Source organism: Mastomys coucha, unplaced genomic scaffold, assembly GCF_008632895.1.
Source record: "Mastomys coucha isolate ucsf_1 unplaced genomic scaffold, UCSF_Mcou_1 pScaffold2, whole genome shotgun sequence".
Taxonomy (NCBI): domain Eukaryota; kingdom Metazoa; phylum Chordata; class Mammalia; order Rodentia; family Muridae; genus Mastomys; species Mastomys coucha.
Window position 1 is genome coordinate 5,762,646 of NW_022196902.1, and position 24,886 is coordinate 5,787,531.

The 24,886-nt window shown below is 45.1% G+C and overlaps 1 protein-coding gene across 5 annotated transcripts in view; it reads right to left on the reverse strand.

The window, feature by feature from the left end:
* Phactr2 (phosphatase and actin regulator 2) overlaps positions 1-24,491 on the reverse strand; it is a 261,938-nt gene extending 237,447 nt beyond the window's left edge. For 4 of the 5 annotated variants that reach the window (XM_031380433.1, XM_031380438.1, XM_031380436.1 and 1 more), the window contains exon 1: positions 24,135-24,468. In XM_031380433.1, the coding sequence (XP_031236293.1) occupies positions 24,135-24,357 (223 nt within the window). In that variant the 5' untranslated portion in view covers positions 24,358-24,468. Of the gene's footprint in view, positions 1-24,134 lie in introns of all 5 variants that reach the window. The other variant, XM_031380440.1, reaches the window with a different exon arrangement.
* Positions 24,492-24,886: the final 395 nt, after the last annotated feature.

Genomic DNA, 24,886 nt, shown 5'->3' on the forward strand with positions numbered 1-24,886 from the left:
CGTGCCCACCTGGCCAGAATCCCGTGTCCCGCGGAACAGGGACCCCGCGAGAAATCCCGGTCCGTGGCGATGATTAGCCTGTATTTGCTATCTTCCTCCTGGACTGTAGGGACGGGGAACCTGGTCTCAGTGTGGCTTTTGATCTTTCCTGACAAACCCAGAACAACGCCCACTCTGTAGTAGGTGCTCATTAAACATGAACAGAGTCGGAGAATGAATATATGAAAGTCGATCTCCTGTCTGTTCTATGGACTGGCAACCAGAAAATGCCTCATGCATATCTATTGAGCTGAGCTGTCATTTTAGCTTAGAGGACTCTACCAATATGGATTGATGCTTTACACCGCAGTCCTTTGTACAAATGGGAGCATCCCTACGTGATCGTGTCTCCTGTGCCTGGGTTTACAAAAAAAAAAAAAAAAAAAAAAAAAAAACATCGATACAATTCCCATTATGCCTCCCACACAGGAGGGCTTTGTTGTGCTAGCCTTGCAGCTGTTGTTATTTTTAGGGCCCGATATTGTCTGTAACTTTGCCACTTAGATTCTGCCAATGCCCCCACTTCTGATCAGCAGCCCTTCCGAGAATCCTGTCTGACAGGCCTTGGCACTTGCCAGGCACCTGCTCATGCCTGAACCCCAAAATAGCCCAAGCCCAGCAGGAGGTCCTTGTAAGCCCTGCAATGACCCCTTGCTTTTTATCAGTTTTGTGTAGAGAAACTTTAAATACAGACTTCTGTGGCTCACAGCTATAATCCCAGCACTTGGGAGGGTGAGGCAGGAGGATTGCTGCAAGTTTGAGGCCAACCTTGGCAACAGAGTGAGTAACAGTCAGCCTGATATACAGAGTGTGGCCTTGCCTCAAACAAAAAAAAAAACAAAATAAATGTAAAAGTTAGAGAATTCCCTCACTTCACGAGGTCCCATAAACTTACGAGGGCTCTATAATTGGAAAATAAAAATATATAAAACCAGTAATCATATCAAAACTGTTCATTAACCTCAAGTATTATCTATGTGAGTGTATGAGGGCATACAGCTAATATATAGATTAAAAACTAAAATTAACTAATTTCAATAAGTTGAGTTTGAGTTTTCCTGGCTTACTAGAAATGAAATTTCATGAACAAAACAAATATAATTTTATGTTTGGAAATAATGTTGATAATGGATTTGTACCAGAAAACATGATTTTGACTTTGATGAAATTTTTACCAATTTCTAAAATATGAAGAAGTAGAAGCAGAAGCAGAAGCAGAAGAAGAAGAAGAAGAAGAAGAAGAAGAAGAAGAAGAAGAAGAAGGAGGAGGAGGAGGAGGAGGAGGAGGAGGAGGAGGAGGAGGAGGAAGAGGAAGAAGAGGAGGAGGAGGAGGAAGAGGAGGAGAAGAAGAAGAAAGAGAGGGAGGGTGAGAAGGAAGGAGAGAGAGAGAGAGAAAGAGAGAGAAGGAGAGAGAGAGAGAGGCCATCAAGGTAGCCCAGTCTCTGGACACCAAGGCTGCTGACCTGCATCGGATCCCCAGGAGCCTCAGTGAAAGCTGGTCTCTTCTAAATTGATCTCTGACCTTCACATGTATGTTGTGGCCTGTGCATCTCCCCTCACCCCCCACAACATACACACCAAGCATACACAGAGTAATAGTAAAGAAAATAGTAAATAAATAAATAGTAAATAAAATGAGATAATTTTTAAAAGAAAGGGAAAAAAGTGAAGCATCTGAAGTGAGTTTCCTTTTTAAAAATTATGTATGTGTCTGTGCATGTGTGGTATGTGTTTGTGTTGTGCATGATGTGTGTGTGTGTTTGTGTGTGTCTGTGTGTGTCTATGTGTGTAATGTGTGTATTGTGTGTTGTGTGTGTTGGTGCGTGTGTGTCTATGTGTGTTTTGTGTGTATAGTGAGTCTCTATGTGTAGTGTGTGTGTCTCTGTGTGTTGTGTGTATGTCTGTGTGATATGAGTATTGTGTGTATATGTGTCATTGTTGACACCACATTTTTATTTTTCTAGCTACTCCTTGGCTTTGTTATTTATTTGTTTTTTAGAGATTTATTTATTTTATTTATGTGAGTATACTGTAGCTGTCTTCAGACACACCAGAAGAAGGCATTGGATCCCATTATAGATGCTTGTGAGCCAGGTTTCTGGGAATTGAACTCAGGACCTCTGGAAGAGCAGTGAGTGCTCTTAACCACTGAGCCATCTCTCCAGCCCTGTGGATGAGATCTTAATTGTGTTCTTTATTTTCTCCTTTTGCAATCAGTGACAGGAACTGCACTGTGCAGACTGGAAGACCCAATGATTAGCTGGAGAAATTCAGATGTGTATGCAACCAAGCACAGAGACCATGCCAACACCATGGAGAGGTCCTGCCACTGAGGTCACAAAACCACCGAGGAACAAAGAGATTCTCACACGAAGTAAAAGCTGACTAGGATTTACAAGGCTGAGAGAAGTTTTATGCAGAGCAAGACCCCCTGAACAGCCACCTAGGGATGCACGGCACAGGAAATCTCTCCCATTGTGATGTATGACAGTCAGCCTTCCTTGTCAACTTGACTGCCCTGTGAGAGCATTTCCAGAAAGATTTAACTGAGGATGGAGGATTCACTCTGAGTGTGAGAGGCCCTCCCATGGGTCATGGTCCCAAGTGAGAAGGTGGGTCTGCTTTCTCATCCACCCAGATGTGAGCAGCTAATGTGCTATGGCTTCCCAGTCATGATGGACCATTCCCTCCGACCGCACACCAGAATAAACCAGTTCCTGCCTTAAGTTGGTTCTTATCACGCAATTTCTGCAGCAACGAGAAAAGTAATCAATCAATCCAACGTGCAACGGAAGGGCGGTTGGGAGCCCAGGATGTGGCAGAAGTTCAAGTGAGGGAAACTGTCTTCCAGAGAGCCAGCTGGTTGCAACCCTGCATTTCCTCCGACCCTTGAGCCTGTGGTTAAAGGTTGAGCCACGCTAGGTAACCTAGCTCTCCCCAGCTCCCTAGCCCATTTACAGCACCACAAACCTTCTTCCTGCCTTCAGTTCCCTCAGAGGTCACTGCTCTGAAGACCATGTGATACCCCACATGTGCAACCATTAGTACTTCAGGAATGTGGAGACCACATATAATTACCATAGGACCTGTGCCCCCAATGCGTCACCATGAGGGAGTTACTGAGAATCCTGAGCAGAGCGGAGGAGCAGGCTGTCCACCTGCAGTCAGCAAGCAGCCCTGCCAACCCATCTCACATTAGCTCTGTAGCTCCTGCCTCCAAAGCTTGATCAGAATCCTTTCAACTTGCTTGGTGTCTGCTACAGAACTTCCTCAAAACTTCTCCTTCCTACATTTGGGTATTCAGTCAACAGATATTCATCAAAAAACTATAAAATGTTTTAGGGACTGGAGACAGCTACACCTAAGAGAAAAATCCCTGAGGAACTGGAGCACTGGCTCAGTGGTTAAAAGCACTGACTGTTCTTGCAGAGGACCTGGGTTCAGTTTCCAGCACCCACTTGGTGCCTCATGACCACCTGAAACTCAAGTCCAGCGGATGGCTCCCTTATTTGTGGTGCACAAAACTATGTACCAGCAAAAAAAGAAAAAAAAAAAGATAATTTCTGACCGAATGACACTTTCTGTTTTGTGTGAGTGTGTATGTGCGTGTATGAATGCATGTATGTGAGGGTAAGTGTATGAATGTATATGTGTTAGTGTATATGTGTGAGTATATATATGTGTGTGTGTGCATATGAATATATGTATGTGAATGTATGTGTGTGAGTATATGAGTGTATGTATGTATATGTATATATGAGTATTTTGTGTGTAGGTGTGAGTGTATGTGAGTATATGTGTGTGAATGTGTGTATATGAGTGTATGTGCATGTAGGTGTGAGTGTATGTGTGTGTAGGTATGAGTGTATGTATGCATGTGAGTATATGTGTGTGTTTGTATGTATATGAGAGTATATGTGTATGTGTATGTGAGTATGTGACTATATATGAGTGTATGTATGAATGTATGTATATGAGCATGTTTGAGTCTATGTGTATGAATGTATGTGTGTGAGCATGTGTGCATAGGAGTGTATTTGTGTTAGTATGTGTATGAGTGTATGTTGAGTGTATGTTCGAGGGTGAGTGTATATATAGGAGTGTATGAATGTTTTGTGTGAGTGTACGTGTGTATGAATGAGTGTGTGTGTGTGTGACTGTATGTATATGAGTGTATATGTGTGTGAGTGTATTGTGTGTCCGTGAGTATGTGTTTGAGAGTGTGTTATTATGTGTATGGGCATATGTGTGGGAATGTGTGTGTATAGAGATGCAAACAATGAGTAGGTACAAAGTTCAGTATAATTGGGTAATCTCAGTAACTTTTATGTTTAATAACAAAGGAGAGACCAACCATGGGAGCTTGGAAGAGCATGGTGTGTTAAGTGACTGTACAGGAGGTGGTGGGTAGATGGCTCAGGGTCTTTGAGTACAGCTAGGCCCTTTCTTACGAAAGAACAATTGGAGAAGAGAAACCCCAAGTTTTCCCAACCCTGCTCTGAGCTACAACATGTGGTTTAGCATCTCGTACCTGATTTTTGCCTTCTGCCCAGAACCTCCAAGTAAATCATGAGCAGACTGAGGGCAGCCTCAGACTGTGTGAGCAGTCTGTGAGATGCCACCTCCAAGTGGAAATACTAAACGCTCTTTAAAATTTGAATAAATGTTTTCATAAAAGCCGCGCTATATAGTAGTAGTATTCTGTGATCAAATTAAATAACACAATTTTCGATTTCTGATTTTCTATACGTAATAAAGTCACCAATACAGAAATCCTAGAAGAAAAATAAACTTCTAGTTGGTCATTTTCCCAAAGGTACCTTTATTCTCCTGTGGAGCCTGTGCCTGGGATGAGATAAGGGCACTATCATTCTGGATGAGGTACAGATGTGCAGCAGTAAGCTGAAGAAGTGTGTGTTGTTCCCTTGGTCAGATCCAAGAACCATTTGCTGGCATTTGATGGACTGAAGGGCTTCACAAACATCAACCCCAAAGAGTTAGAGAATGTCGTATGGATGACATGGTGGAACATCGCTGGAAGAAAAAGCCTACCACATCCTGAGCCCTAAGATGTGGTCTCTAGGTGAAGAAACCATTCTCAGGGCAGCTAGACTAGCACACACACACACACACACACACACACACACACTCACACGACTATTCCAAGGTGAGAGGTGAGCAGGGTCTTCCAAGTCATTGCCTGTGTTTGAGGTGGGCTGGGTCTGGCTTTGGCGGGCAGCTGCTAAGTCTAACTAGGCCTGAACCTGATTAACTGGGCTGGCGGCCAGGTTCAGGAGTCTGGCCAGCTCGCCACTTAGATATCCCCAGAGTCCTTCCTGGTTCTGAGTCTGGAAGCCTTTCAACTCTTGGCATTGTGCCCTTCGCTCGTGCATAGCAGTCTGCATGAGTTCAGGCACACATATTGGCCACCTTGCATTTTGTATTCCAGTGACCCAGGGTTCTTACCATCCCCTGCCCTATCTGACCCAGGCTTTTTACCATCCCCTGCCCTATCTGACTTATCTTTGCACACACACTGCTTCCCTTGCCAAGTCCCCCACTTCCCCTGTCTGTTGCATGCTTCGGCTGGACTCAGGTATCCATAGTTCTCCTGAGTGACTGTTTGCCACCCTGCAGTTTAGGCCAGATCTCTCTCCTATCATACCCACATTACATTAGGTCTCAAGGTCAATGGAATGGCCTTTTATGTGACAGAAATAAGCACCTGCATAGAGAGGATGTGAATTAAATGAGTAAACAGTAGACGCGAAGTAAGAGGGTTCGAGACAGTTGCCACAAATTTGCATTGGCTTCCTTCCATTTTTAAAAATCTTGGTGTGTGTGTGTGTGGTGTGCATGTATGTGTGCATGAATGTATGTGTGCATATGTGTATGTGTATATGTGTGCATGTGTGTTTGTGTGTATGTGTGCATGTGTGTATGCATGCATGTATGTCTGCATGTGTGTGTGCATGTATATGTGTGCATGTGTGTATGTGTATATGTGTGTATGTGTGTATGTGTGTGCCTGTGAGTATGCATGCATATGTGTATGTGCATTCATATGTGTGCATGTGTGTATGTGTGTATGTGTGCATGTGTGTTTGTGTGCATGTGTGTTTGTGTGCATGTGTGCATGTGTGTATGTGTGCATGGCAAGCATGCCATGGGCCACATGGGGAAATCAGAGGGTAGCTTCAAATGTTGGTCCTCATCTCCTACCTTGTTTTTGAGCTGGGTTCTGTTCTTTGCTGATGCTCATACCTAAGACTTGGCTTCCCTTCTAGGGGCTCCCCTGTGTCTCTGCCTCCCATCTCTCAGGAGGAACTCTGGCATTATAGAAATGTAGTAGCTCAGCTGGCCGTAGGTGAGTTCTGAAGTCATGATGTTTTACACACTGAGCCATCTCCTCAGCTCTCTCCCCATTTTTAATTGGCTATTAGTCATATAGTTTGTGGATAAATTAACCTAGTTTAAATACACGAATTAAAGCTACAGACAAGCCTATAGTGTTGGCACATGCCTGGATTCTAAGCACCCAGGAAGCCACGGAAAGGGGATAGGCAAACTGAACATAGCAAGGCCCTCACTCAGAGTTAAGAGATACAAAATCAAGTAATTACTTTACTTTCTACTGAATTAACCTACTGATTATATGGACTCACTACAGCTATGGCGTGATCTCTTTAAAAGCAACATGGTTTTCCTCAGTTTCTCTCTGAATACTCAACCATTGGACGGTAGTTGTCAAAATATAAACAATTGTATTTTAATAAACATTTAATAAACAAAACTGCATAAGTACTATTAAAATATAACAACACATCAACTATTTGTTATCATAAGCAATTCCCATATGGAGAAGAATCTGCAGCCTGGTGTTTTAATAATGACCCTCCTAGCACACTTCTCTTTTTAAGTAGCGGGAAACAGCCGGCGTATTTAACAATGATTGTTATAAGGTAAAGAGTGAAAAGAGGTGGGTTATCTAACATGCTTGTGAATGAATTATGCACCTTTCTTAGACGGAATTGTGTTCATTTCCTTCCTCCATTGTCCCTTCCCACTTCAGACCTGGCAAGAGTTAGGAGGGGAGTTGGGGAGGGGTAGATGTCAGCTGGAGTTACCATGGGCTACAGCATTACAAAGTAATAAAAAACCATAAATTGTCTGTCACTTTCTCTCCTTCCTTTCTCTGTTCTCAGGGAGATCTGTGAGAACTTTGAGATACTACGACCTCCCAGTAGAACCAGGAGATCTGAACTCTGAATTCCTCACATATAAGTTGGAATAGGCCTAGTTCCCGTGGGCTATAAAAGAATGCATATGTTATATTTGGCACCTCCCTCCCATTACAGGATCCCTCCCAGAATGAGGTCATCCCTTACCTCACACAGCATCCTCCTCCATCACTACCACGGGTGGCTTGGGTCCAGGGATGGGCACAGAGCGTTGAAAACTACTAAGTCTGCTTCTGCTTGCCAATAATGCTTCTGTAATAGATCTTTCCTCCTTCATGGGAACAGGCTGGGCAAGGCCTAAGCCATCCCGATGGGCTTCAGGATACTCTCTTAGGAAGCTGTTCATGTATGATCACACCACCTGATCATCAGCACTAGGTCATGCCTTGTAGCCAGGTACTAAAATTCTCTTCAAGGATCTGATAGTATAGACATTCCTACACTCAAAGGCCAGGAGGAAAACAAAGAACAGTGGGATGATTTTTAAGATGTCTAACTCCTCACAGAGGAAAAACAGCTCAACTCTTACCAAACCGAACTCCTCCTCCTCCTCCTCCTCCTCTTCCTCCTCCTCCTCCTCCTCTTCCTCCTCCTCTTCCTCCTCCTCTTCCTCCTCCTCTTCCACCCCCTACCACCACTACCACTACCTGCTCTTCCTCCTCCTCTTCCTCCTCCTCCTCCACCCCACCACCACCACTACCACTACCTGCTCTTCCTCTTTCTTCCTCCTTCTTCTTCTCCTCCTCTTTACCTCTCCAAAAATGTTAGAAAAGTGATGAAAGGGATATTAATTAGCAAGGCAGTGAGTGCACTTCAGTCTCTCCATCATGGACGGTAAAGGCGACAGGAGTGCAATTTGACCTGGTTAGATGAAGACATTTAATTTGGTCCTTATTAGACTTGTGACGCCCAGGGTTTATCTTCAAAACCTACTACAGTTGCACTTGAGTTTAGGATGGAATGTTTTGTTTTCTTTCTTTAAAAAATTATTACTTATTGTTATTTTATGCGCCTTGGTGTTTTGCCTACATGTTTGTCTGTGTGAGTTATTGGATCCCTGGGAATTGGAACTACAGGCAGGTGCCAGCTGCCATGTGGGTACCAGGGACAGATCCCAGTCCTCTGGAAGAGCAGCTAGGGATTTTACCCACAGATCCATCTTTCCAGCCCCTGGATGTAATATTTCTAAGGCAGGTAGGATACATTTCACAGACTAAGGGAAAGGGGCAGGTGAAGACGATGTTGGAACGTTTTGGAGAGAAGGAGAAGGTTTGCTTTTCCTTATATAATATTTTCTATATAAACAGATGGAGACACGATTCAAAAACAATATCATTTGATACCTAAAAGCAATGGATACTAACTTTGTAATATGACCAAAAGTCTAGTCAAAACTATTTTGTAGTGAATTTCAGTAAGAGTCCAAATAAAGTCTATACATGTAAGCTATGGGTTCCCTTTAGTTTACTTTCAACTTGCAAGTTCCTGATCCGGAACAACAAAAAAAGACATGTGTGACACTAGTGACCAGGGAAATCAGCAATATTTATATGTGTGCATGGATAAGGGAGAGGTAAGGAGCATGGGGAGAGAAGGCGCTGCCTGGGGTTCCCAGCAGGAGCAATAGAGCCTGAATCGGAATGATCTCCTCCATCCTTCAAGGGTTTCTCTAACAGAAAAACCTGAAGTTAAAGGAGAAAGGAAAACAGAGGGCCTGCCGTGGATGGAACATGGCTCCAGCTCATCCATGAGCCACAGGCCTAAACTTTCCATGTTCAAGTCTTCTCTCTCCCCTCAAAAGTGTCACCTGATATCTGACTCCGGGTTAAAAATAAAGAATAAAAGCTCTGCACTTCAGAGGCAGCAGCATGGCATCCAGGTGAGACAGAGAGCATCAGAGCTTGTGACACGACTTTCTGGTTGGAGCGTTCACTATGTCAAGAAGACTAGACTGTGCCTGTGCGGTAAGGCGGCTCCCAAGCATGGAAGCATGGTGCTCCTGGGACTCTGTCTCACACACATGCCGCCGCCTCAGGAGCCTGTCTTGCTCCTCACCCCACCAAACTCCTGTCCCCACAAGTGTGGGAACATCCCTCATCCAGTCATCCTGGCACTCTCCAGTAGCTCAGATTTTGGACCCAGAAGATCTAGTTTACACTCATTTAGCCTCAGTGCTCACTGGCTGCTAGCCCCAATTCGGTTTACTGCTACATCTTCTTCAGACACCCCTGAATCCATGAAATGAGAGGAGTCGGTCCTAGACTCACTGAGTAAGAGGTGGAAATATGATAGAGAACCTTCTTCAGCTTCTCTGTAATATTAGTTATAAGGACATATTGGATTAAAGTAATTTACACACATACAAACATGCATACATATACATATATATATACACATAAATACATACACGTGCAAGCATACACACATACATACACATATGCACACATATACATACATACACACATATACACATAAATACACACATACATATACATATATAAACATAAACATACAGATGAACACATATATGCATACACATACACATATACATGTACATACACACATATACATACATAGACATAAACACACACACATACATAATATACACATACATACACACACACACACACACACACACACACACGCAGAGTTAGCCATTAATAAGTCTTGTCCCTTTAGATTAAAAAAAATTTCTGGAAAATCTTGTTAAACTAAATGAATATTTTTCAGAGAACTCAGCCAGTTCCTCCTGCCCTGTTAATCGAGGCTGGGATGTGGCAAGTCCTTTCATTCTGGCCTCCTTGTTATTTCAAAGAAAAATGTGGCCTCCAGGAGGGAGGAAGATTGGACAGCATCAGGTCTTTCTGCATCTCTCTGTGTTGTTTTCATGAGTCTCTGACCTACTTCTCTCTCTTTTAATGTAATAAATATCTCTACTACCTTAAGAATCTCATGCACACACGTGTGTGCTTTGAACATCTTCACCCTCCTTCCACTAACTCCTTTCAGTTCTAGAATCTCCATCCAAGTTTTTGTTCTTTTTAAACCTGTAATTTTTTTTTTTTTGTAATCCATGTCTCCAAAGTGCTGCCCATATATTCATGGGGGTGGGACAGTCCAGTGGAGCAAGATTTTTCTTTTTTTACAAATACATTGTTGCCCTTTAAATAGCACATGTGTACACATGAGGACACACTGTCTACATGGCAGTGACTGACCCCCACAGCATGGACCAGCAGTCAGTCTCAAGATTCCACAGCGTCCACTCGTGTGGTGAAACCATGGTTTCCACCCTGTGAAATTACAGACTAATTAGCATTCCAGCTGAGAGGCTCAAATTTGAGAGCAGTTAGAGAGTTATCAGCTTCTTTCCTAGAAGAGTCCAAGAAATCTGACCAGTTATCTGACCAGTTAGAGGGGTCGTTGTATTGATTTTTCTACACACAGTCCCTACAAGTGGACAGTTAATATTACCCCAAATGTTTTGTTTCTTTTCATTCTCCCCTCTCCAGTTTGACATACAGAATGCAAACTGTTTTCTCCTAGTTTTCGTTTGTTCCTCAATTGTTATTTTTTATCATTATTACTCTATCAATCTGACTGCCTTGGCTTTTCGCCTTCCGTTGGCCTGTGTGCCTCAGCTCCCTCTGTAAGCAGTTCTCTGTCCTACTTCTCCCTAACACCAGGACACATCCTGGGCGTCTGGGCCAAAAGTTCATACACGCTTCGGTCTTGAAATCAGTAAGTAAATTTAAAGGAAGAAAATCCAGAATGAGCTGGGACTAGATTGTGTTATAACTGGTGCCACACAATTCTAATCAGAACTAGAGAGTGCCCACACTGAGGCACAGCTTGAGTGAAGAAGGGCTTGTTTAATGTGCTCAAAGCCCAGCATCGAGGAGCTGGCTGGGGAACAGCCAAGGAGGGTCGGTGATTGTCTACTTGATGGAACCCCTAAAAGTATATCCCTTGCTGGGCAGTGGTGGCGCATGCCTTTAATCCCAGCACTTGGGAGGCAGAGACAGGTAGATTTCTGAGTTCGAGGCCAGTCTGGTCTACAGAGTGAGTTCCAGGACAGCCAAGGCTACACAGAGAAACCTTGTCTCGAAAACAAACAAACAAACAGACAAACAAAAGTCTTTAAACTCCTCCTTTCTACAGTTGCTCCACTTCTTCCACGAAGTGCTGCCAGCAGCCAGTTACTAAGGGTAAAAGGTTCAAGTTCTTATTTTCTCTCTTCTTTTTTTTTTTTTAATTGGTTTTCTTAAAAAAATTAATGGTGGAACATAAACTTGAGAAAACAGTTTTTATTTTTTATTTTTTAAAGCTAGATGTTAAAGTGTCCTAAAATCTTTTGTGTCTGTGACAAGGTTATATGTTGTGATGCTGAGGTGATGATTAGATTTTATCTCTTCGAGGAGGTGGGGAATGGATGTAGGCGTTGATGGCAACACTGTGCCAAAAGAGCAAGACAACTCACTTGGTCAGGTAGGAAACAGAAGTCTCTCAAATGGTCTGGGGACAAGTGTGTCTGACCAGGTCAATTCCGGCCTTACAATGGAGGGGTATATTTTCCCTGTCCCTCCACTGAGGCTCTGAAATTAAGAATGCAAACTGGAATAAAAAAGGCAGGAAATAAACAGACAGATGTAAAAAAAAAATTATAAACTCTCTGTGTTGGGAGTTATGGAGAGAAAAGGGGACCAGAGATAGATCCCTGGGCTTTTTTCTCCACATAAGTCTTCACCAGTCAGCTAAGCTGGTTGTTTTTTGAGCTAATGTTGCTAAGCTTTGAGCAAAGGAGGCAAGGAAACCTCGAAGCAGCTGGTGTTAAAGTGATCCAGTTTGGGCTTCTGAGTAAGTGAAACCTCCAGAGCTGCAGGACAGCCAGGATTGCAGCGCCAGAACTTTGCTCCCAGTGAGGTGATGCCCTACATTTTAGCTCACCCTCGGGAAAAGCTCCTCAATTTCACAGGTGTTCACAGTAATGTGACCCAACCGAGAAGCTCTGTTTGCTGAGTTAAAATTAAGCTCTGCGGGCTCATGTTTGGCATGCAGACAAGCAAGGCAGGAAGCCTCCTGAAGTAGAAAGGGAAGATAAGAGTTATCAAAGCCAGAAGGTTTGGGTTTTTTTTTTTTTTTTAATTGAAGGGCATTTCAAAGCAAAGTATAGACATATATGGCATGTTTGTAGATCCTCTGTGTATGGACGTAAACATGCGTGTTCACACATCAAAACTAGTTTCTTTCCTGAATAACTAAACCTACCAAGAACAAAGTGAAAGCAATTGAAAAAGAAAGTGCTTCCAATTCACAGAGCAGCCAAAGGGTTAATTATTACCCTGTAGACAGCAAGAGCTAAGAAACGATTCAAAAGCTTCCATTGAACACAAACGGCTATGCATCAAATCATTCCTGACGTCAATAGTGATCAGAGAAATGCAAATCAGAAATGTGATTTTTTTTTTCTTTACCTCCTTCACTGGCGAGACAAAGATCCTTCACTTGGCTCAACTTCACTTAGACCAGCTGTCAATCAACTTGAACACTGCAGAAGCAGAAGCACCTTACTTGTAACCCAAGAAGTACAACTTGGGACCCATGGATTAACCAGCTCAGGATGAGCACCCTGAAGACGCTCTGATTGGTTCTGATCAGGCTTTGCAAGAGAAGGAGAAGCTGAGAGCAAAGGAAGTTTCTCCAGTTGTTCAACAAGAAAAATGACAGAGGCAGACAGGAGGAGCCGTCCTAACCGGAAGCCGTCCATCAATGAGCCACACTCCCCCTGGGTGTAAAGTCACTTGGTGGTGGCAGTTTGCTGGGCTGCAACCTCTGATGAAAAAAATGATAATGTGTTATTAGCAGGCCTGAGACACTTCAAAATTGAATGTTACTGTGTTGTTTTCTCTCATCAGAGATCTAACGTGTTCTCAGCAAACAGAGTTGGAGTGAAGAGCCCTGCTAAGTCACTTAGCAGCAACTTCCCATTTCTCTCCATTAACAGCTGGTCAACTGCAGGTTGGTTTAACCAGCCTCCTTTTTGTAGTCATCTTGTTTCCTACCCTTCCTGACTCCTACCAGTGATTTTCTAGCTACCAACACTACCCTGCTTCTTCGCCACAAGTTCTCTTTTCCTTGCTGTGGTAGAAGGGCCCCCATAGACTCCTAAGTTTGCTTGCTTGGTCCCTGGTTGGTGGAACTGTTTAGGGAGGATTAGGAGGTGTATCCTTGTTGAGAGAGGTGCATCATGAGGCAGAGTAAGGTGAGGGTGCTTTAAGTCTTCCAGAACCTCCCTTCATCCCCAGCACATTCTTTGCCTGCTGCTGTGGTTCAAGACATGAGCTCTCAGTTACTGTTCCAGCCACTTGTGGCCTACTACCTCGGCTCCACCATCACCAGCTCCAATTCTTTGCAACTATGACCTCCAAAATAAACTTTCTTCTATAAGTTAGCTTGATTATGGTATCTTATCACAAAGTAGAAAAGCAACTAAGACAATCGTAGTCAGAATTGGGCCTGGTGGGGTTTTGTTGTTGTTGTTGTTGTTTGTTGTTGTTGTTGACTGTTTGGGGTTTTTTTGGTGTGGGTGCAGGGAGCACACAATGTTTCCTTCTTTGCTTCAAAATTCTACAGGAACGGTCTTGAGCAAAGTCATCCCTATGGTTGTCCACATCTTATGGAATAATGTTTGCCTCAACAGGAGCTTCAGATATTAATGATGTTCAGTCCTGACAAGAAAACAGACTTTCTTGAACTCTGCTAAGAGCATAGATATAGAGACCTGGAGTTATTCTATGGACTGAGAGTCTTCTCATGGAATTAGGGCCATATATGCCCAAGTCTCAATGAACTCTGTTGTGATGATGGTTAATTTCAACTGAAGGGGGAGAGATTCCTGGGAGATTAATAAAGCACTCATCTGGAAGCATCTGGAAGGATCTTTCCAGCGACACATTGTATATGGGATAGTACCTGTGGGAGAAGATGTTCTCTTAATGTGGGTGGTAACATCCTACACAGAGAGGGAAGGTTAGAACAAGGGTAGAAGAGGAAGCCAGCTGGCACAGATATGTTCCACCCTCTCTGCTTCCTGGATACAGGAAGGTGAACAGTATTCAACATCCTTCAACAAGAACTTTGCCCTCACCACCGCAGAGTAACATGGAGCTGACAAACCATGGATGGAAACCTCTGAAATCCTTAAGTTGATTCTCTCATGTATAAGTCGCAGAGACATTAAAATAACTAGCAATGTAACTGTAATATTAAAAGTTCAGGGAAACACTGAATATTTAACAGGGATGTGCTTATAAAAAGCACACAGTTAGACCATCAGACTGTCTACAGCCTCCAAGAGTGAACAATCATCTATACTATTGTCAAGGTATAGTCAAGAATCTTCCAAATAAAAAGTATAGTTTCCAAGGAATGTGTGTGTGTGTGTGTGTGTGTGTGTACACATATATATGTATATGCCTAAATTTGGAGGGGAAAAACAAGATATTTCTTCATATTTGTCATGACAAGCCTAAGTTGGGTTGTCTAGGAATGAGGTTAGCAAATGCGAGAATTACACATTTTATCTAAGGCACATCTATACTTGCTACTTTTTACTTTAAGAATGTATCTAAAGGCAGGACAAACATAAATGGGTCTAGAGAAGTCGAGGACAGCTGTTCTATTCAATTAGGAAAAGCAATGTTGCTTGTTAGAGAAGAGCATTTAGATGAGTTAGCTACTTTAGCGTGTTATCTTCAGTGCTTTGGATCAGTCTGCTAATTGCTGCCTATTAGTTAGTGTACTGGAGGTGGATTCACTCTTATGCTGGGATGGAGCCTAAGAGAAAAAGCCAAATGTGGCTTTTCATCAAAGAACATGGCATCTCTGCTAAGTTTCCTGTCTCATTCCAGGAAAGTAACAGTGTCAGGACCCTGGTGTGGCCTTTGTCTTCATTCCCTGCTCCCTCCTCCTCAGAACCCAGGCATGTGCCCTCGACTCTGGGCATGCTCCTTTGTTCCTCCCTCTTGCAGGAAAGTTTTCCCCTTGGCTATGCCCTGGGCTCCCTGCTTCGGACTTCAGCTCTCGCTTTCTCAGCAGGTCCTGGCTTCATCATCTGTCATGTTGCAATCTCTTCATCTTCACCCCAGTACACCATCCCCCTCCTCGGAGCTCCTGATTTCACAATTGAATATTCTTAATTGCCTCTCTTCCCTGACAATGACCAAACTCTAGCCAAACTTCGCTGAAGCTAAGGAACGGTCATCCCAGTGTATGCCCTCAAATCTTGAGCTGGTAACCTTGTGTGAACTCCAATCCTTGTTGAGATGTATCTGGTCAAATGAGGCCAAAGGAATAGCATTTCGCTGCCTCAACAAGTCCTTGAAGTCAGCTCACCATCTGGGAGCATGTGGTCCCTAGAGAGTGAGGGTCCACATCAGCCCTACTTCCATATGGCTCCATTTGGAGAAGGACAAGGCTTGATTCCTGTGATATTCCTAGAGTGATGGGGAGGCTTTATAAGATACCTTGAGAGCTACTCTAAGTGGAAATAGGATCTAAATGGTGCCATGGTAGCAGGTACCAAAAAGGCTAGGATAGAGTTATTAGGAAGGACATTATATCCTTCAGGGAGACAAATTATTGGCCTCTGTACCAGATCTTCTTCTGGGTTATTTCCAATCCCCATAGAGTAACATGTGACCCTTATGATCCCTGATCCAAAGGGTGGTTCCATTCTACAAAGGGTGACTTCTATCACCCCTCCTAGTCTTACCCTGTTGTTCCACAAGGCACCTCCATTCCTGTTTGTATTCTCAAACCTCCAACTGGCCCCACTGCATTCACGCAATACCCACTGTGCCATAAACAAATGTATCATAACAGTTTTCTTGTTCTGCTCCTTTTCTACTCTCTGACCTTAACAGATGTGGTGGTTTGACTATGCTTGGCTCACAGGGAGTAGTACTGTTAACAGCGTGGCCTTGTTGGAGGAAGTGTGTCACTGTGGGAGTGGGCATTCGAGAGCTCTCCTATGCTCAGGCTTCATGCATTATGGAGGAGAGCTTCCTCCTAGCTGACTGGATGCTAGTCTTCTCCTGGTTGCCTTCAGATCAAGATGTAGAACTCTCAGTTCTTCCAGCAGAAGATATGGCCCAGATTAAAGCTGTGTACCACCACACCTGGATCTAAGCTGTTCTTTACTTGGAACTTGCGCTGTCCCAGGCTGGTCTTGGACTCAGAGGTCTGCTTGCCTCTGTCCCCTGGGATTAAAGGAGTGTACCACCATGCCTGGGTCTAAGCTTTTCATTATAGATCTTAATCAAGTTGAAAACCTAGAATGGCCATCACAGCAGACATCTGGCTTTCCTCGGAGACAACTTTGCCTCCTGGAAGCCAGGGATTCCTCAATTTCCCAGTCCTTGGACATGAGACAGTAAAGGTTTTTCATGTGCCTTCAGCTCTCCCACCTCCCTTCAAGAACTGTCCTCTATATAAGCACATGGATACATCACCTCCTGTGTCCCACATCCCAGCATATGTTAAGACAAGAGAGCTGGGTTGGTTGGCTCTGATGCTTTTAGAACTGGAATCCAGTGAGTCTCAAGGCTAGTTTGAAGATAGCTGTGTCAATTTAGGAGCTTTGATAGTAACATGTATATACAAAGGCAGAGAAATCTAGGATGGATGGATGTAGATGAATGGTTAATACTGATAGTGTTATAGAATAAATGTCTGTATCCACTTACAGTGCAAATGTTGGGACTCTTCTCTCTAATGTAATGGTATCAGGAGGTGAGGTATTTGGGAGGGAACTGGGATTAGAGGAAGTGTGGTAATGAATAGGACTAACATCCATAAAGGAAATCTCATTTACTCTCTCCACTATGTGACAACATGGTAAGAAGGTAGGCATCCATGAACCAAGAAGCATCCCCTTACATGATGGCATTTGCAAAACCTTATGATATGGTGCCATTGTCTCCATTTTAGGGTGGTGTCCATGAGCTGTTTCTATGACAGGTGACAGATATGTACTCAGATACACATGAGCAAAAAGTGTGCCCTTGGATGTCAGGTAGTTGTGAGTTTGGGTCCAGTACTTCCCTGCCACCCAAGGGACTTGGGTATCCTGAATTCAGTTTTTGTTTGTTTGTTTACTTGCTTGCTTGAAACAGGGCTTCTTTGTGTAGCCCTGACTGTCCTGGAACTTACAGAGATCTGCCTCTGCCTCTGCCTCTGCCCCTGCCCCTGCCCCTGCCCCTGCCCCTGCCCCTGCCTCCTGGAGGCTGAAATTAACGGCATGGACCACTACTGCCCAACTCCTGATCCAATTTTTGAAAACTGGGTTCCTTATATTGACAGGGGTTGCTATGAAGGTGAAGCCTGATTGTGCGTGCAGCCACCTCAGGACTGCATCAGCCACAGTTTGCAGCCCTGTGACCCTCCTTCACCACACTCTTGGATCTGGTACCAGCAAAGCATTCCCATGAGCCTGCAGAGTCTCCGGGTCTGGGATTTCATCTGTACTGGCCTCAGGTGGGACAGAGAGTCATTACTTCCTCTGCACAAGCTGTCTCCTGTGGCTGTGGCTCAGTGAGCCTTGTGCAATAGGCCCCTTCCCTGGAAGCTCTAGGGAGTTCATGAGCAGCTCTTGAAAAAGCAAACGAACTCCTCTGCTTGGTTCTTTTCACTTTACAACATCTGAGAATCAAAACTATAACTCCCCCATCCCCCACTCTGTGCGTGCGTGTGTGTGTGTGTGTGTGTGTGTGTGTGTGTGTGTGTGTGTGTTTGTGCACACGTGTGTGTGCATGTTTCACACACACACTTTAGGCTACTTTTTGACAGATGTTTAATGTTAAAAGATCTGACCTAGTTAAGCCATTCATCAGTTCCATAAGTATCAAGCAGGCACTTGTATGTACTGTATGTATCAGGCCCTAAACTAGGCACCAACAATGCAAAACTAAGGAAAGCTGACTTCTGTTTGTGATGGCCTCACAGTGTACAAAAGGCAAGAGACTCACACTAATGTACCTTAACCAACCTTTCAATAGAAGTATGCCAAATGGCACACTTTACCCAGAGCCTTAAAGTTCAAGGTCTCTTTTCTCACCTTTCACCCTCAACAATCATCCAGTAAGCAAGGTGTTCCACTTACTAATCATTTCCAGGTCAGCTATGAGGAAGTCAAGTACAGGGAGGGAAGGAACATGACCAAGATCATAGAGACGAAAACCACTATCTTCTGTCTGCCTCCTGTGCCTGTGTTCTTCCACTGTCGTCAGGGCCTCTAGTTGAACATGTAGAGACACATTCAGAATGTATTTCCATCAGACTCACAAATACCACTAGCAGTGTGTTCCTGTGAGCAGTCAGACACTGTCACCTCAGAGTCTGCCCTCGGCCTCCCTGTTACATCCTTCTCTTTCTTCTTTGCATCAAGCAAAGGCAAGCAGCTTCCAGTCATCTTTGGTCATGCCAGTTGTTTCAGGCTTTAATGTGCTGATTCTTTTTTCCAAACACTGCCTTTCTCCGTGTGTCTATTTCTATGTTTGAGTTTCACTTTCCGCAGAGAGTGGGGGGTAGGGAAGTTGAGAGCACGGTTCTACAGTCTGTGGGATAGTCTTCCTGGGGACCTTTCCCAGGCTATTTTCACAGCTGCCACGGAGCCTGATCACAGCTTGTACTTTCCTATTGTGCCAAGTTTAGCTTACTGTCTGCCCTCTTTCCCCCACTTGATCATGGCTCCCTTAGGGATGCCTCTGCTGCCTCTGTCTTTGGTCCACTAGCTTTGACCTAATTGAATAAATACATGAAACATGGAGGTATGTTCCCATGCCTAAAGTGCCTCTTGCAGCACATACAACTCAGAATAAATGCTCAGCTTCACACCAGTCTCTGGGCTATAGTAGAGGAATGGTGAGCTAGACTCTACCTGTAGCAGGCATCTAGTTTATAAATGACTATCCCCATAAAGTAATATACTGCCCACACTACATGACACATGGCTTTGATCCGTGGAGAAACACTGTCTCTGGTTGCCATGTCCTTGCTGAAGAGCTTTTGTGCTTTTAGCCTTGCATCCAAGATTGTAGAATCATATTCGCTTGCTCCCATATGCCCTGTGTCTGGAATAATGCCTGGCACACAGTGATGTCAAGAAATCCTACGTGAACAAAAGAGTGAACGAATGGGTGGACAACGTACATGCTCAGTTCCAGTTAAGTGGACACATTGCCACTGTGGGTCCTGGAACTTCTGAAACCAGCCTGGGATTGGATGGGCTCACAAGGGGAGCCAATCCACAGGCTTCACTTTTTTACAGCCTGCTGTAAGAGGATGCTTCACACAGTAGGTTCTTTCTTAAGAATTTGAACAAAGAATCCTTCCCCAGGCAACCACAGACTCAAGGGCTCACAAAAGAAAGGATCTGGGTGTCCCAGGGGTGGGTGGGTCGAAAGGCCTCAAACTAGAGAGGAAGAAAGCCTGCCATTGGAGAGTCAAGCAGAAGCTGTGGGCCCGCTGAGGTCAAGCCAGCCTTAAGAAAGTGGCAGAGAAAGAGGAACCAGTTGCCTAAATTCTTGACAACTTTCTTGTTTTGGGCCCAGGTCAGGTGCATCCTGACTGAGGAGAGACCCCTTCAGTCACAGATGAAGCAGGTTTTAAAAATATGCCAAGATAGAAGGCACACCTTCTGTCAGGACAATAGTTTTCTGGCCTAGCTCTAAAGATAAAGGCATTTTCCTTCCCTCCTGGTGCAGTGGGGATGGGATAGGCACACATGTCTACACCACATGCCCAGGCTGACAAGAGCAGACCCTGAACTGGTTTAGAATGTTCTAGTACCTGTTGCACCTGGCCTCCTTTCACGATGTCCAGATTGGCCTAAGTTTGACAGCCAGGTAGCCTTGCTACTATATGACTGAAAGTAAGGCTCAGACCAGATGGCCACTGCTTGGCAAAAACTAACAAACACAAACCCCTCCACTCTGAATTACCCAAATGTAAAGTTAGCAGATGCCCATGGTTGCTGGCCAAAGGCATCGCCAGCCCAGAGACCATCATCTTGCATTGGACAAGACTGAATCATGGTTCCAAAAAACAGTGCCCATCCCTCCCACAGCTGAACCAACACTTTCTGGATGCTAACAACAGGAATGCAACCTGGACAGCATCCTGGCGGACTCTTCTTACTGGACAGTCCTTGGAGAAAAGCACATGAGAAGCAGTCCACTCCAGGAAATGTGAGTGGAACAGGACCAGCAAGACTGGGGTACAAGTTTAGAGGAACCCTGAGTGTATACAATGAGAACTTCATTTCAAGATTCCCCTTCTGATGCTTGTTTTTATTTTAAGAACATTAGATTTTAGCCAGAGCTTCGGTTAACTTCAAAGATCTGTGTTAAAAAAAAAAAAGAGAGAGACAAAAACTCAGTCTGAGCTCTTACAATTCAAAAGCAACCCTAGTTTGACTTTCAAAGTCTATTTACTCAAAAATATTTGGTTATATGCCCATTTTGTATGGATTTTAAATTAAGAAGCGATAGCTTTTGCTGACAAGCTGCAGGTATTCTTGTGTGGAAAAAATTAGTTCCTGAATCCAAAAGTAAACAAAAGGCTTAAACTCTTGAGATATTTTCATTTAGAAAAGTCGGCGAAAACCCAGGACAACCAGGGAAGCAGGGGCTCTTTGGATGTCTCCTTACACCACTGGTCCTGAGGAGGCCTTTAAGAATGACTGGCATGGATGGCTCAAAATGCAGCAGTTGCCAGGCAGTGGTGGCGCACGCCTTTAATCCCAGCACTTGGGAGGCAGAGGCAGGTGGATTTCTGAGTTCGAGGCCAGCCTGGTCTACAGAGTGAGTTCCAGGACAGCCAGGGCTACACAGAGAAACCCTGTCTCAAAAAACCAAAAAAAAAAAAAAAAAAAAAAAAAAACCAAAAAAAACAAAATGCAGCAGTTAACCATTTGAGGGGATGAATCTCAAGGATGGACAGGAAGCTAGAGTAGAAGGTAGGATGATGGCTGAAGGCATGAGTGTGATCCTTTGTCTTGGAGTGCTTATTGTCTGATAACATGAGAAGGGAATCCTTCTTTGCATTTCTTTTCCTCGCTTCTATGGCTTTTCCAAAGATGATGTCCCTTCTTGCTTGATGCTCATCCAGCATCGAGGGCTAACACCAGGGAATTAACTCATTATTTGAAGTGATCCCACAGGAAGAACTCTTGGACAACTAGCAGAATCAAGACTGGAAGCAAGGAAAGATACTTGGGAGGGTGTGGCAGAGCGAGAGAAGGAAGCAAGCTTCCTTTTCCTTAGGTCAACTCTGATTACAGTGTTCCAAATTTACATGGCAAAAGGAATGGCTAGTATCCAGTTTGGCAAAGCCTTATAGTTAGTTACCTGATGCCCAGGCTGCATCTGATGCCAATCAAGAGCAGAATCCCTGAGATGGACCCATCTAGGAACTATTTGCTCCTTGTTCTCAGTTTCCACACGTGATCCTATGTACAGCTAAGATTGAAACTTGGTGTCTGAAATAAAGACTTCTTAGACTATAAACTTGAAAGAAAAAGAAAAAGAAAAAAGAGCCTGGGAAATCTTTTAGTCTTTTAGCATTCAGATTCAGATCAAGTAGGTAGGCCTGGGAGGGAAGGAGATTAGAAGAAGCAGGTACTGCTGATCCAGAGACTGACTGCGGAAATCATAGGACCCAGCTCTAGATACTGCCCCCTGAGCATGACCAGAGTTTCTGGTAAGGGCCAGGAAGTTGGGTCTGCTTCAGCATCAGGCCAAGGACTGTTGTCATAAAGAGATTAACCATTTTATTGTGCTCCTAAGATAACTTGAGCAAGCCAGCCTGCTCGGAGCCTCTGGCTGTCATGGGAAGTGCATTAGGGAGGGATTCATTTGTGGTCCTCCTGATTCAAAGAAAGGTGAGTTCGTGCTTATATCCAGTCTGCTCTTAGAGACCCAAAGCTTAGTTCTGAAAGTGAGATACAGGAAGTTCACTGGAAGAAGTTCACTGTCCTACCTGAGCACCAACATTCTGTGACACAGGGACAAGTGACTAGAAAGCTGCCACTTCACAGAGGAACTAGATTCCTTTGAGCTAGCTAGCTGCTCCTGTCACTGTGGGATGGTGCATGCCCATACATGCACATTTAAGGGGCTCTTGCTGCTATTGCCAGCATGCAACTTTAATTCCTAGCCTTAAAAATCAAAACCTGAGACAGTTATCCTTGTTTATCAACTATCACCAGCTAAACTAATATTCACTTCTCTCTTGGGTCATCAGAACGGTTAATCCTTTAATCTTTTAAAAAGTCAATCAAGATCACCTACAGCTCCAATTCTGTCTGGCTCCAAAGCAGAAAGCAAAACGCTTTTCCAAACTCAACACTTCTCACAAAGTAACTCTTTGCATCTCACAACTTGAACTTAACATTATGGAAAGGTGATCTCCAAAGTCAGATCAGAAAGACCACCGATGCTTCCTGAACACATTGGGTAGCAAAGACCATATCGTAAGCATAACAGAGCTAGGCTACTGAAGTGGAGACAAGGAGCACTGACACGCGCTCTTTTCAAGCAAGAACTTGGCTTTGGTTGAATGGAGTTGCTTTCAGGATCATGGAAGGGTTTGGAGACGAGGCTTCGTGACTAAAGGCACTGGACACCAAGCCTGAGGGTTTGGATTCGATCAGCAAGGCCCTTGACTTCTCCATGCATTCTTAGGTGTGCCTGCATGCGCACATACATAAATAAATTTAAAAAACCGGGGGAAATCATCAAGGAAGGCATGATCCCAGACCCCAGACCGTGGGAAAAGACATAGCCGGGAATGTGGGGGTGTGCAGTTAGCATCAGCGTTTTTCCTGAAACTGGTCATTCCCATGTCCTCTGTCCTTGTATAGTTCCCATACATCCTTCACAGGTTGAAAATTATTAAAAAAACAAACAAACAAACAAACAAAAACGCCCTTGAAAATTCTTGGACTAAAAGACAAAAAGTTTTCCAGTTCTTAGGATATTTTAAATAATGACAGTCTGCCTAATGTCTCCACTTGATACGCCATACCATCGTTCCACACTGACCACTGAGATAAGAGAGACAAAGTTAAGCGATTAGTCCTCCATCACACAGCGCAGTCTGGGTAGCATCGGCCCTCAATGAAGTTTCTAGCTTTTGCCTGTCCTTAGAGGACACAGGGCATAGACTTCTCTCTACAGCAGCAATACTGGCCCCAGGCTTTCCAGAGAACAGTACAGCAGATACACCCACAGCCAGGCCCAGCTCTCATTAACACCTCTAAGGGTTTTCACAGTCAGGGAACCTGGAATCCTCTGTCCTGTTACCAGCAACCCCCGCCAAGAATTCTCTATTTCAGAAGTAGGAGTGAGTAGGGTTACCTTCCAAGCCCTGTGCTACAAGCCTGAAGTGAGGGGACCACACCCTTCCGAGGGACCACAGTCCCATAAAAGACCTACTAGTCCAAGAACCAAATTAGCCCGAGAACCAAAGCCAACACCGGTGCCGCCTGGCGCCGCACAACCGAACGAGAGTCCAAGGAACCCGCGGAAATAGCGCCGTGCTGCACCCGCGCAGAAGAGAGGCGCACCCACTCGGGCGCACCCACCGGTCGCCTGCCGCTCAGCCAAGGGACACCAAGCCTTTGCAGCCCAGCAGGAGGTGGCGATGTGGGGACTACAGCTTTCGCCCTTGCTCTCGTCCCCCACCCCCCACGGCTGTTCCCGAAGGTCCAGGGAAGATCGCCACACCGCGGTCCTCACCTGCCCGGGGCTAGCCCTCCCTGGGCCACTCCGGGCCATCCAGAGCCACCCTTACCTGAGCCAGAGATGTGGACTCTGAGCGGGCGGCCCCGGCTCGAGGCTGACGACAGGTCGCTCTGGGAGCGTCCACGGGGACTCGGATCCCCGGGAAGCCAGCGCAGGGCAGGCACTGGTGGCCCGGGAGCCTCGGGTTCGGGGTCCAGAGCCTCTGCCGCCACCGCCTCCTGGCCGACTGGCTGGTCCAGGGACATCCCAGGGCTCCTGCCCGCTTCCGCCATCCGCTCTAGACTCCAGGAGGGAACGAGCTCCGGCAGGGTGGAGCCGGCGCAAAGGGCTGCGCTGTCCGCCGCGGCCCCGCGTGGAGCCCCAGGCCGGCTGGCAAGGCGGGGTAGAGGCCGCAAGCAGCGGGGTGCAGCGCGGGAGGAGGAAGAGCACAGAAAAGTTTGCACAGGAAGGAGCCGCCTACAGCCGGCTTTCGGTCCCGCGGGCGACAGCCACGGGCCTCCGAGCCTGCCACCCTCGGTGCCCTAGAACCTGCCCCGGGGGCTCCGCCCCCCAGGCGCGGCCTCTCTATTGTAAGACAGGGGTCTGTCGTCTCTGACCAGAGCGACTCACCCAAAGGGTCTCAGAGATGTGGAGTTTTAGTTGCAGAGCTGAGATGCAAGGTCAGAGTTAACAGTCTCATTTGCACTTTGTCAGCGAGGGGTGGGGACACGCGTGCACACACCTGGCGTCTTGTAATATAGTAGGACAAGGACCCAATGACTGTCATATGTAGTTTACAGGTGTAGTTTACTGGAGCCAAAG